This window comes from Engystomops pustulosus, chromosome 7 (genome assembly GCF_040894005.1).
Source record: "Engystomops pustulosus chromosome 7, aEngPut4.maternal, whole genome shotgun sequence".
Classification (NCBI taxonomy): Eukaryota; Metazoa; Chordata; class Amphibia; order Anura; family Leptodactylidae; genus Engystomops; species Engystomops pustulosus.
Window position 1 is genome coordinate 2,239,800 of NC_092417.1, and position 13,682 is coordinate 2,253,481.

Sequence of the window (13,682 nt, forward strand, 5' to 3'; positions counted from 1 at the left end):
CACCTCCGCCCCGGAAGTGCGCCTTAAATAACTCCTGCAGACAGGATGCCAGCACCGACAGCTGCTCCGCGTCAAAGTCGTCCTGTGCGGGGGGGACAGAGCGGTGACATCAGCCACGAATCCGTGACACCCCCCCCCCCCACCAGGTCACGTGACGTCACCCACCTCCAGGATCTGCTCCACGATGTCCTGCATCAGCTCACACTGCGACTCCATGTCACTGCAACACAGGCACGAGGTCAGCGAGGCGCCACAGACACAGCGCCTCAGCCACTGCAGGGAAGTACCTACCTCTCCTTCTGCAGGGACACAACCTTCTCCCTCAGGGGCTCCTCCAGCTGCTCCAGGTACGGGGTGATGTCCACCGGCTCCTCTATGATCGGCTCCTTGATGGGGTGGAAGCGGAACTCCCTCTTCTTCCCTGCGAGGAGGAGACAATACGGAGAATGATCCCCAAACATCCAGCACTGGACACGGCAGAACCGGCTGGGCCCAAGGTTCTGGTACTGACCAGCCACATGTCATGAGGGACCGGGAAGAGAAGAACCAGGGAAAGTTACTGCTCTGAGAACGGAAGGAGATCACAGAAGGACCTGGTCTAGGCGTCCGGGGGGGCCCAGAGCAGGAGGGGCCCAGAGCAGGAGGGGCCCAGAGCAGGGGGGGCCCAGAGCAGGGGGGGCCCAGAGCAGGGGGGGCCCAGAGCAGGGGGGGCCCAGAGCAGGGGGGGCCCAGAGCAGGGAAGCCCCAGCCGCCTCCACATTGTCCCTTTAAGGACAGTCACATGAGTGACGATGCAGGGGCGGGGCCCAGAACAGAGGGCGGGGCCCAGAGCAGGGAAGCCCCAGCCGCCTCCACATTGTCCCTTTAAGGACAGTCACATGAGTGACGATGCAGGGGCGGGGCCCAGAGCAGGGAAGCCCCAGCCACCTCCACATTGTCCCTTTAAGGACAGTCACATGAGTGACGATGCAGAGGGCGGGGCCCAGAGCAGAGAAGCCCCAGCCGCCTCCACATTGTCCCTTTAAGGACAGTCACATGAGTGACGATGCAGGGGGCGGGGCCCAGAGCAGAGGGCGGGGCCCAGAGCAGAGAAGCCCCAGCCGCCTCCACATTGTCCGCATTGCAGGGGGCGGCCATTACCGTTGTCTGCACTTTTGCTGTTGATCTCCTCATCGTCGTCACTGAACGCGGCCTCCGCTGTGTCGTAGCAGCTCTCCTCCTTGTCTGCCAGACTGCTGTCCATCTCCATGGAAACGGGCTCCTCCGCCTTTACTGAGGAGAGAAGAAGAAACGTGTCACCAATGATGTCATCAGCAAGGGGGCGGGGCTGTGACTACCTCTCACACAGGATATACAGGCAGGGGGCGGGGCTGTGACTACCTCTCACACAGGATATACAGGCAGAGGGAGGGGCTGTGACTACCTCTCACACAGGATATACAGGCAGGGGGCGGGGCTGTGACTACCTCTCACACAGGATATACAGGCAGGGGGCGGGGCTGTGACTACCTCTCACACAGGATATACAGGCAGGGGGCGGGGCTGTGACTACCTCTCACACAGGATATACAGGCAGGGGGCGGGGCAGTGACTACCTCTCACACAGGATATACAGGCAGGGGGCGGGGCAGTGACTACCTCTCACACAGGATATACAGGCAGGGGGCGGGGCAGTGACTACCTCTCACACAGGATATACAGGCAGGGGGCGGGGCTGTGACTACCTCTCACTATATACAGGCAGGGGGCGGGGCTGTGACTACCTCAAACAGGATATACAGGCGGGGGGCGGGGCTGTGACCACCTCTCACACAGGATATACAGGCAGGGGGCGGGGCTGTGACCACCTCTCACAGGATATACAGCCAGGGGGCGGGGCTGTGACCACCTCTCGCACAGGATATACAGGCAGGGGGCGGGGCTGTGACTACCTCTCACACAGGATATACAGCCAGGGGGCGGGGCTGTGACCACCTCTCGCACAGGATATACAGCCAGGGGGCGGGGCTGTGACCACCTCTCGCACAGGATATACAGCCAGGGGGCGGGGCTGTGACCACCTCTCGCACAGGATATACAGCCAGGGGGCGGGGCTGTGACCACCTCTCGCACAGGATATACAGCCAGGGGGCGGGGCTGTGACCACCTCTCACACATGATATACAGGCAGGGGGCGGGGCTGTGACTACCTCTCACACAGGATATACAGGGAGGGGGCGGGGCTGTGACTACCTCTCACACAGTATATACAGGGAGGGGGCGGGGCTGTGACCACCTCCCGCACAGGATATACAGGCAGGGTGCGGGGCTGTGACCACCTCCCGCACAGGATATACAGCCAGGGGGCGGGGCTGTGACCACCTCTCGCACAGGATATACAGCCAGGGGGCGGGGCTGTGACCACCTCTCGCACAGGATATACAGCCAGGGGGCGGGGCTGTGACCACCTCTCGCACAGGATATACAGCCAGGGGGCGGGGCTGTGACCACCTCTCGCACAGGATATACAGCCAGGGGGCGGGGCTGTGACCACCTCTCGCACAGGATATACAGCCAGGGGGCGGGGCTGTGACCACCTCTCGCACAGGATATACAGCCAGGGGGCGGGGCTGTGACCACCTCTCGCACAGGATATACAGCCAGGGGGCGGGGCTGTGACCACCTCTCGCACAGGATATACAGCCAGGGGGCGGGGCTGTGACCACCTCTCGCACAGGATATACAGCCAGGGGGCGGGGCTGTGACCACCTCTCGCACAGGATATACAGCCAGGGGGCGGGGCTGTGACCACCTCTCGCACAGGATATACAGCCAGGGGGCGGGGCTGTGACCACCTCTCACACAGGATATACAGGCAGGGGGCGGGGCTGTGACCACCTCTCGCACAGGATATACAGCCAGGGGGCGGGGCTGTGACCACCTCTCACACAGGATATACAGGCAGGGGGCGGGGCTGTGACCACCTCTCACACAGGATATACAGGCAGGGGGCGGGGCTGTGACCACCTCACACACAGGATATACAGGCAGGGGGCGGGGCTGTGACTACCTCACACACAGGATATACAGCCAGGGGGCGGGGCTGTGACTACCTCTCATACAGGATATACAGCCAGGGGGCGGGGCTGTGACCTCTCACACAGGATATACAGCCAGGGGGCGGGGCTGTGACTACCTCTCATACAGGATATGCAGGCAGGGGGCGGGGCTGTGACTACACAGGATATACAGGCAGGGGGCGGGGCTGTGACTACCTCTCACACAGGATATACAGGCAGGGGGCGGGGCTGTGACCACCTTTCACACAGGATATACAGGCGGGGGGCGGGGCTGTGACCACCTCTCACACAGGATATACAGCCAGGGGGCGGGGCTGTGACTACCTCTCACACAGGATATACAGGCAGGGGGCGGGGCTGTGACTACCTCTCACACAGGATATACAGCCAGGGGGCGGGGCTGTGACCACCTCTCACACAGGATATACAGGCAGCCGGCTGTCCACCCCTGGTTGTGTTTCCCACTATTATCATTACTGTGACGAGTGGGAGAGATTCTGGCACAAGACAAGGCAGGAAGGAGAAGAACATTGCGGACAAGAGAGGAGGAGCAGCGGAGGGTGGCATCGGATATAAGAGGTCAGAGGTCGCCATAACATTTATCATAGAACGATGGTTCTGTGCAATATGGGGCGGGTGTCTGCAGCAGAGGACAAATGCTATGACTTCTCCTTATGGAGCCTTACAGACGCCTGGAGAGTTGAAGCCATAGACGCTTCACTAGGGAATTCTGGGAAGTATAAAAATACGTTTTCCAAGGTGTTAAATGGAAAACATTGCCTCCAATGCAGAGGAAAGATCAGTGACCAGACGATCACTAGATCAAGAGTGATCATCCATCGGCTACTTCTGTCTGGTGTGTACAACCACCTACACCCGCCGGTACGGCTCCACCAGATGAAGGGCAGACTGTGGGGCCAGAAGCTACTCACCCAGACATTCACAAACACATGCATGCTAGGATCGGGGCACGGGGGAGAAAGGGGGGCAGCTGCAGACCAGAGGAGGGAACGGGAGAAAGAGGGCCGGCTACAGACCAGAGGAGGGAACGGGAGAAAGGGGGCCGGGCTGCAGACCCGAGGAGGGAACGGGAGAAAGGGGGCCGGGCTGCAGACCCGAGGAGGGAACGGGAGAAAGAGGGCCGGGCTGCAGACCCGAGGAGGGCACGGGGGAGAAAGGGGGCCGGGCTGCAGACCCGAGGAGGGCACGGGGGAGAAAGGGGGCCAGGCTGCAGACCCGAGGAGGGAACGGGAGAAAGGGGGCCGGCTGCGGACCCGAGGAGGGAACGGGAGAAAGGGGGCCGGCTGCAAACCCGAGGAGGGAACGGGAGAAAGGGGGCCGGCTGCAAACCCGAGGAGGGAACGGGAGAGAAAGGGGCCGGCTGCAAACCCGAGGAGGGAACGGGAGAGAAAGGGGCCGGTTGCAGACCCGAGGAGGGAACGGGAGAAAGGGGGCGGCTGCAGACCCAAAGAGGGAACGGGAGAAAGGGGCCGGCTGCAGACCCAAAGAGGGAACGGGAGAAAGGGGGCCGGCTGCGGACCCAAAGAGGGAACGGGAGAAAGGGGCCGGCTGCAGACCCAAAGAGGGAACGGGAGAAAGGGGGCCGGCTGCGGACCCAAAGAGGGAACGGGAGAAAGGGGGCCGGCTGCAGACCCAAAGAGGGAACGGGAGAAAGGGGGCCGGCTGCGGACCCAAAGAGGGAACGGGAGAAAGGGGGCCGGCTGCGGACCCAAAGAGGGAACGGGAGAAAGGGGGCCGGCTGCGGACCCAAAGAGGGAACGGGAGAAAGGGGGCCGGCTGCGGACCCAAAGAGGGAACGGGAGAAAGGGGGCCGGCTGCGGACCCAAAGAGGGAACGGGAGAAAGGGGGCCGGCTGCGGACCCAAAGAGGGAACGGGAGAAAGGGGGCCGGCTGCGGACAGAGGGCCTTGGAGGAGGAGCTTTAGACACAGAGGAGTCAGGCAGCGGTTTATTCTGTTCCATTCCCTAAAGCAGAGAGTGCACAGAGAACAGAGCACAGCAGTGATAAGCAGAGGGTGAAGGGAACAGAGACAGATCGGATACAGGACAGGAGGCAGACGGCACATACTCACGTGCAGCCCTTACTTTCTGAGGCTGGAGACGGCAGGTTACAGAACTCCGGGAACTTCTCCCTCAGCATCGAGCGCAACTCCTTATCCAACTTGGGGTTATGGAAGAGCGGAGCCAGATGTCTGCACCGGGGAGAAACAGCAAGAAGCGGTCAGTGCTACCGCCATATAGTACATAGGGGGCAGTATTATAGTAGTTATATTCCTGTACATAGGGGGCAGTATTATAGTAGTTATATTCCTGTACATAGGGGGCAGTATTATAGTAGTAATATTCCTGTACATAGGGGGCAGTATTATAGTAGTAATATTCCTGTACATAGGGGGCAGTATTATAGTAGTTATATTCCTGTACATAGGGGGCAGTATTATAGTAGTTATATTCCTGTACACAGGGGGCAGTATTATAGTAGTTATATTCCTGTACACAGGGGGCAGTATTATAGTAGTTATATTCCTGTACATAGGGGGCAGTATTATAATAGTTATATTCTTGTACATAGGGGGCAGTATTATAGTAGTTATATTCTTGTACATAGGGGCAGTATTATAGTAGTTATATTCCTGTACATAGGGGGCAGTATTATAGTAGTTATATTCTTGTACATAGGGGGCAGTATTATAGTAGTTATATCCCTGTACATAGGGGGCAGTATTATAGTAGTTATATTCCTGTACATAGGGGGAAGTATTATAGTAGTTATATTCCTGTACATAGGAGGCAGTATTATAGTAGTTATATTCTTGTACATAGGGGGCAGTATTATAGTAGTTATATTCTTGTACATAGGGGGCAGTATTATAGTAGTTATATTCCTGTACATAGGGGGCAGTATTATAGTAGTTATATTCCTGTACATAGGGGGCAGTATTATAGTAGTTATATTCCTGTACATAGGGGCAGTATTATAGTAGTTATATTCTTGTACATAGGGGGCAGTATTATAGTAGTTATAGTCTTGTACATAGGTGGCAGTATTATAGCAGTTATATTCCTGTACATAGGGGGCAGTATTATAGTAGTTATAGTCTTGTACATAGGGGGCAGTATTATAATAGTTATATTCTTGTACATAGGGGGCAGTATTATAGTAGTTATTTTCCTGTACATAGGGGGCAGTATTATAGTAGTTATATTCCTGTACATAGGGGGCAGTATTATAGTAGTTATATTCCTGTACATAGGGGGCAGTATTATAGTAGTTATATTCTTGTACATAGGGGGCAGTATTATAGTAGTTATATTCTTGTACATAGGGGGCAGTATTATAGTAGTTATATTCCTGTACATAGGGGGCAGTATTATAGTAGTTATATTCTTGTACATAGGGGGCAGTATTATAGTAGTTATATCCCTGTACATAGGGGGCAGTATTATAGTAGTTATATTCCTGTACATAGGGGGAAGTATTATAGTAGTTATATTCCTGTACATAGGAGGCGGTATTATAGTAGTTATATTCCTGTACATAGGGGGCAGTATTATAATAGTTATATTCTTGTACATAGGGGGCAGTATTATAGTAGTTATTTTCCTGTACATAGGGGGCAGTATTATAGTAGTTATATTCCTGTACATAGGGGGCAGTATTATAGTAGTTATATTCTTGTACATAGGGGGCAGTATTATAGTAGTTATATTCTTGTACATAGGGGGCAGTATTATAGTAGTTATATTCCTGTACATAGGGGGCAGTATTATAGTAGTTATATTCTTGTACATAGGGGGCAGTATTATAGTAGTTATATCCCTGTACATAGGGGGCAGTATTATAGTAGTTATATTCCTGTACATAGGGGGAAGTATTATAGTAGTTATATTCCTGTACATAGGAGGCAGTATTATAGTAGTTATATTCTTGTACATAGGGGGGCAGTATTATAGTAGTTATATTCCTGTACATAGGGGCAGTATTATAGTAGTTATATTCTTGTACATAGGGGGAAGTATTATAGTAGTTATAGTCTTGTACATAGGTGGCAGTATTATAGCAGTTATATTCCTGTACATAGGGGGCAGTATTATAGTAGTTATATTCCTGTACATAGGGGGCAGTATTATAGTAGTTATATTCTTGTACATAGGGGGCATTATTATAGTAGTTATATTCCTGTACATAGGGGGCAGTATTATAGTAGTTATATTCCTGTACATAGGGAGCAGTATTATAGTAGTTATATTCCTGTACTTAGGGGGCAGTATTATAGTAGTTATATTCCTGTACATAGGGGGCAGTATTATAGTAGTTATATTCCTGTACATAGGGGGCAGTATTATAGTAGTTATATTCTTGTACATAGGGGGCAGTATTATAGTAGTTATATTCCTGTACATAGGGGGCAGTATTATAGTAGTTATATTCCTGTACATAGGGGGCAGTATTATAGTAGTTATATTCTTGTACATAGGGGGCAGTATTATAGTAGTTATATTCCTGTACATAGGGAGCAGTATTATAGTAGTTATATTCCTGTACTTAGGGGGCAGTATTATAGTAGTTATATTCCTGTACATAGGGGGCAGTATTATAGTAGTTATATTCTTGTACATAGGGGGCAGTATTATAGTAGTTATATTCCTGTACATAGGGGGCAGTATTATAGTAGTTATATTCCTGTACATAGGGGGCAGTATTATAGTAGTAATATTCCTGTACATAGGAGGCAGTATTATAGTAGTTATATTCCTGTACATAGGGGGCAGTATTATAGTAGTTATATTCCTGTACATAGGGGGCAGTATTATAGTAGTTATATTCCTGTACATAGGGGGCAGTATTATAGTAGTTATATTCTTGTACATAGGGGGCATTATTATAGTAGTTATATTCCTGTACATAGGGGGCAGTATTATAGTAGTTATATTCCTGTACATAGGGGGCAGTATTATAGTAGTTATATTCTTGTACATAGGGGGCAGTATTATAGTAGTTATATTCCTGTACATAGGGGGTAGTATTATAGTAGTTATATTCCTGTACATAGGGGGCAGTATTATAGTAGTTATATTCCTGTACATAGGGGGCAGTATTATAGTAGTTATATTCCTGTACATAGGGGGCAGTATTATAGTAGTTATATTCCTGTACATAGGGGGCAGTATTTCAGTACTTACGCCAGGACTCTCTTCTCCATGATGTGGGTGAGGGAGCTGAATACCCCTTGTCTGACGTGTCCCTCTAGTGGTGGGTAAAAGTTGGGGATGATCTATATAATGACAGGACATTAGGATATAATATCAGTGATTGCTCATCATCCTACATGATGGATGTGGGGAGTAGTAGTTGTGGGGGGCATCTTTCTGGCTCCTCAGCACAGGTAAGACCCAGATATCCTCCCTCCACGCGCCTCCAGCTACCCCCCCTATAACCTTGTGTTGTCTTGGTGCGGGGGTCTTCCTGTCACACATGATTTGTGGGGGGATTCAGAAACTGAGGCAAATGAGAAAAACCTGGAGTGGATACAGAACAATTATCCGGTGTGGGGGGAGGCCGGGGTCTCCCACAGGACAAACTTCCTACAACCTAACTCCAAAATTGGGAACATTTTTTGGATTTTCTCAGTGTCCCCAGGGCCCGGCGGTGGAGGGGGCAGCCATTGCTGGGAGACAGGAGGTGAGGCAGCAGCAGCGCCCCCGCTGGCCACATTACGCTCTGCATATATTAGTCTCTACTTCCTAGACTTTATTTATACGATAGAAGGAGCCGACGCCTGGATCCCCCCCGGTCCCAGAGCAGATGGCAGCGTTATTCAGCCATGAATAATTCATTCACCTCCCGGAGTACACAGCGCCCAGCGGGGAGGAGCCCTGGTCACTTACCCGGCACATAAAATCCAGCAATGTGGCGGTGATGGCGGGGTGCGGCTTCATGGAGTGATGCATCACTAGTATGGCCGGCTCTGTAATGAGAGAGAGACCTGCAGCGTGAGGGGACACACCAGGGAGGCCGCCGGAGCGCACCAGGGGCACAGCCGGAGGCCGCCGGAGCGCACCAGGGACACAGCCGGAGGCGCCGGAGCGCACCAGGGGCACAGCCGGAGGCGCCGGAGCGCACCAGGGGCACAGCCGGAGGCGCCGGAGCGCACCAGGGGCACAGCCGGAGGCGCCGGAGCGCACCAGGGGCACAGCCGGAGGCGCCGGAGCGCACCAGGGGCACAGCCGGAGGCGCCGGAGCGCACCAGGGACACAGCCGGAGGCGCCGGAGCGCACCAGGGACACAGCCGGAGGCGCCGGAGCGCACCAGGGACACAGCCGGAGGCGCCGGAGCGCACCAGGGACACAGCCGGAGGCGCCGGAGCGCACCAGGGACACAGCCGGAGGCGCCGGAGCGCACCAGGGACACAGCCGGAGGCGCCGGAGCGCACCAGGGAGGCCACCGCCTCACTACAGGGGCGGCAGCCTCATACACGGCTGATATAACGGGACAGGCCGCAGACTCCTCCCTCTTACCGATGTTCATGATGCTATCCTTCTCCGGGCTGAAGAAGAGCCAATCATAGAAGAGCGCCAGCTTGGCGTTAGAGGCGGCCACATTAGACTGCAAGACAGAAGAAGGAGGAGGGGTCAGATACAGGCTCCGCCCCCAGGACCCCGGACTCCACAATGTACTCACAGTGCAGGTGGTGAGGAGCCAGCCAATGATGGCCCAGCGGGGGAGGATGTCCGAGCTCAGGACCTCATTGGACGGGTGAACCACCCCGCAGATGTACCGGATCAGGTCGCAGCGCAGGGATTGGCTGTCCGGGGTGGAGAGGTACTGCCGCTGGAACCAGTCCTGGTACCTCTTCTGCTGCCCGAAACGCACCTGTCCAGGAGAGTCAGCGGTGAGAGAGAGTTGGGGTCAGTGTACTGCGGGGGAGGGGTCAGAGGGGAACTGTACCGCGGGGGAGGGGCAGTGTACCGCCGGGGGTGGGGGGGCAGAGACGGGGATAGAACAGACAGCTCCCAGCATCCTCTGCACCAGTGTGCAGCACATCACCCAGTGGTGCAGGATCCATGGGGGTCTCTCACATCTCGGCCCCCGGTCGGCACCGGACCTGAAGGTTCTGCCCCAGTGATGGGCACAGAGATCAGTGACAAATATCCTGGCGCCTGCACTCCCACTACTACACACATCATGCTCCAGTCACATCGAAAGCTGCAGCACAAATCTCCACAACACCATGCATCTCTACCAAGATCTCCCGGATATGATGCGTAACGGCAGCTCTGGGTGTAACCGGAGTACAAGACATGATGTGTAACAGCAGCTCTGGGTGTAACCGGAGTACAAGACATGCTGCGTAGCGGCAGCTCTGGATGTAACCGGAGTACAAGACGTGATGTGTAACGGCAGCTCTGGGTGTAACCGGAGTACAAGACGTGATGTGTAACGGCAGCTCTGGGTGTAACCGGAGTACAAGACGTGACGTGTAACGGCAGCTCTGGGTGTAACCGGAGTACAAGACGTGACGTGTAACGGCAGCTCTGGGTGTAACCGGAGTACAAGACGTGATGTGTAACGGCAGCTCTGGGTGTAACCGGAGTACAAGACATGATGTGTAACGGCAGCTCTGGGTGTAACCGGAGTACAAGACATGATGTGTAACGGCAGCTCTGGGTGTAACCGGAGTACAAGACATGCTGCGTAGCGGCAGCTCTGGATGTAACCGGAGTACAAGACATGATGTGTAACGGCAGCTCTGGGTGTAACCGGAGTACAAGACATGATGTGTAACGGCAGCTCTGGGTGTTACCCGAGTAAAAGACATGATGTGTAACGGCAGCTCTGGATGTAACCGGAGTACAAGACATGATGCGTAACGGCAGCTCTGGGTGTAACCGGAGTACAAGACGTGATGTGTAACGGCAGCTCTGGGTGTTACCCGAGTACAAGACATGATGTGTAACGGCAGCTCTGGGTGTAACCGGAGTACAAGACATGATGTGTAACGGCAGCTCTGGGTGTAACCGGAGTACAAGACATGATGCGTAACGGCAGCTCTGGGTGTAACCGGAGTACAAGACATGATGTGTAACGGCAGCTCTAGATGTAACCGGAGTACAAGACATGATGTGTAACGGCAGCTCTGGGTGTGAGTGAGAGACAAGATACAATATAACAGTAATTGCAGCTTTGGCAGTGACTAGAGTGTTGGACATCTCATACCCGTGAGGTCATGAACAGGAGCTTGGTCTCCATGTCGGGGGTCAGCCGGCAGGCCAGGAACTTGCGGGATGTGCGGGATTGCAGGAGCTGCAGGATTCCTGGGAAGAGGAGGACACAATCAGGACTGGGGAAAGCTGGGTGAGGACGGTGGCCATGGGGAGGATATTATCAGGCACAGCAGTGTGAGGAGAGGCTCATGCCAGGAGAAGCCGCTATACATAGATGTTCTACTGAGCCACAAGAGCCCAGGAAATGACTGGCAGGGAGGGGCATTACCTGCACCCACCACCGGGGGCAGCGCAGGATGTACCCACCACCACCAGGGGGGCAGCATTACCTGCACCCACCACCGGGGGCAGCGCAGGATGTACCCACCACCACCAGGGGGGCAGCATTACCTGCACCCACCACCGGGGGCAGCGCAGGATGTACCCACCACCACCAGGGGGGCAGCATTACCTGCACCCACCACCGGGGGCAGCATTACCTGCACCCACCACCACCAGGGGATCAGCATTACCTGCACCCACCACCACCAGGGGGGCAGCATTACCTGCACCCACCACCACCAGGGGGGCAGCATTACCTGCACCCACCACCACCACCGCGGGGGAGGGGGTGGGGCATTACCTGAACCCCCACCACGACCGGGGGGAGGGGCATTACCTGCACCCACCACCACCACCAGGGGGCAGCGCAGGATGTACCCACCACCACCAGGGGGGCAGAATTACCTGCACCCCCACCACGACCGCGTTTGCAGCCTCTACCCACCACGTCCACAAGGGGCAGGCTCTACTACCCACCATCACCAGGGGCAGCCCCCTCCCTGCCCCCTAGATAGTCTTTAGGTGTAGGATCCATCAGATGCAGTACAGGTACAATCCCAGGGTGCAAGTGTAATAAATGCTGAAAATGAAGCATTATGGGAGATCTCTTACCAGCCTACAGGGGGTGGGGCAGGAGGCGGGGCTTACCTGTGAATTGGGCGTTGAGGGCCTGCGGGTTGTGCAGCATGTCCTTCCATATGGATTCAAACTCGGGAACACGAGCCACGTTCTGCAGCAGCCGCACCAGATCCCGACCAATCATGAAGCAATCCATAAACTGCAGGAAAAAGAGGGAGGAGCCTGTAAGGTACTAAGAAAATGCAAGAGGGGGCGCACAAGAGAGCGAGAGAAGGAGGGGGCGCACAAGAGAGCGAGAGAAGGAGGGGGCGCACAAGAGAGCGAGAGAAGGAGGGGGCGCACAAGAGAGCGAGAGAAGGAGGGGGCGCACAAGAGAGCGAGAGAAGGAGGGGGCGCACAAGAGAGCGAGAGAAGGAGGGGGCGCACAAGAGAGCGAGAGAAGGAGGGGGCGCACAAGAGAGCGAGAGAAGGAGGGGGCGCACAAGAGAGCGAGAGAAGGAGGGGGCGCACAAGAGAGCGAGAGAAGGAGGGGGCGCACAAGAGAGCGAGAGAAGGAGGGGGCGCACAAGAGAGCGAGAGAAGGAGGGGGCGCACAAGAGAGCGAGAGAAGGAGGGGGCGCACAAGAGAGCGAGAGAAGGAGGGGGCGCACAAGAGAGCGAGAGAAGGAGGGGGCGCACAAGAGAGCGAGAGAAGGAGGGGCGCACAAGAGAGCGAGAGAAGGAGGAGCGCACATGAAAGAGCGAGAGAAGGAGGGGCGCACATGAAAGAGCGAGAGAAGGAGGGGCGCACAAGAGAGCGAGAGAAGGAGGGGGCGCACAAGAGAGCGAGAGAAGGAGGGGGCGCACAAGAGAGCGAGAGAAGGAGGAGCGCACAAGAGAGCGAGAGAAGGAGGGGCGCACAAGAGAGCGAGAGAAGGAGGGGCGCACAAGAGAGCGAGAGAAGGAGGGGCGCACAAGAGAGCGAGAGAAGGAGGGGCGCACAAGAGAGCGAGAGAAGGAGGGGCGCACAAGAGAGCGAGAGAAGGAGGGGCGCACAAGAGAGCGAGAGAAGGAGGGGCGCACAAGAGAGCGAGAGAAGGAGGAGCGCACAAGAGAGCGAGAGAAGGAGGAGCGCACATGAAAGAGCGAGAGAAGGAGGAGCGCACATGAAAGAGCGAGAGAAGGAGGAGCGCACATGAAAGAGCGAGAGAAGGAGGAGCGCACATGAAAGAGCGAGAGAAGGAGGAGCGCACATGAAAGAGCGAGAGAAGGAGGAGCGCACATGAAAGAGCGAGAGAAGGAGGAGCGCACATGAAAGAGCGAGAGAAGGAGGAGCGCACATGAAAGAGCGAGAGAAGGAGGAGCGCACATGAAAGAGCGAGAGAAGGAGGAGCGCACATGAAAGAGCGAGAGAAGGAGGAGCGCACATGGGAGAGCAGTAGAGGGAGGAGCGCACATGGGAGAGCAGTAGAGGGAGGAGCGCACATGGGAGAGCAGT

At 55.1% G+C, this 13,682-nt stretch overlaps 1 protein-coding gene across 1 annotated transcript in view; it reads right to left on the reverse strand.

The window, feature by feature from the left end:
- Positions 1-4: 4 nt before the first annotated feature.
- Positions 5-13,682, reverse strand: part of INTS3 (integrator complex subunit 3) — a gene marked incomplete at its 3' end in the record, with an annotated part of 38,709 nt that continues 25,031 nt past the window's right edge. The window contains exons 9-19 of the mRNA XM_072114230.1: positions 12,275-12,404; positions 11,298-11,395; positions 9,762-9,953; positions 9,599-9,686; positions 8,969-9,048; positions 8,264-8,355; positions 5,165-5,271; positions 1,141-1,272; positions 292-421; positions 166-220; positions 5-82 (exon numbers count right to left, since the gene is read on the reverse strand). Of these exons, the coding sequence (XP_071970331.1) occupies positions 5-82; positions 166-220; positions 292-421; positions 1,141-1,272; positions 5,165-5,271; positions 8,264-8,355; positions 8,969-9,048; positions 9,599-9,686; positions 9,762-9,953; positions 11,298-11,395; positions 12,275-12,404 (1,182 nt within the window). The remainder of the gene's footprint in view (positions 83-165; positions 221-291; positions 422-1,140; positions 1,273-5,164; positions 5,272-8,263; positions 8,356-8,968; positions 9,049-9,598; positions 9,687-9,761; positions 9,954-11,297; positions 11,396-12,274; positions 12,405-13,682) is intronic.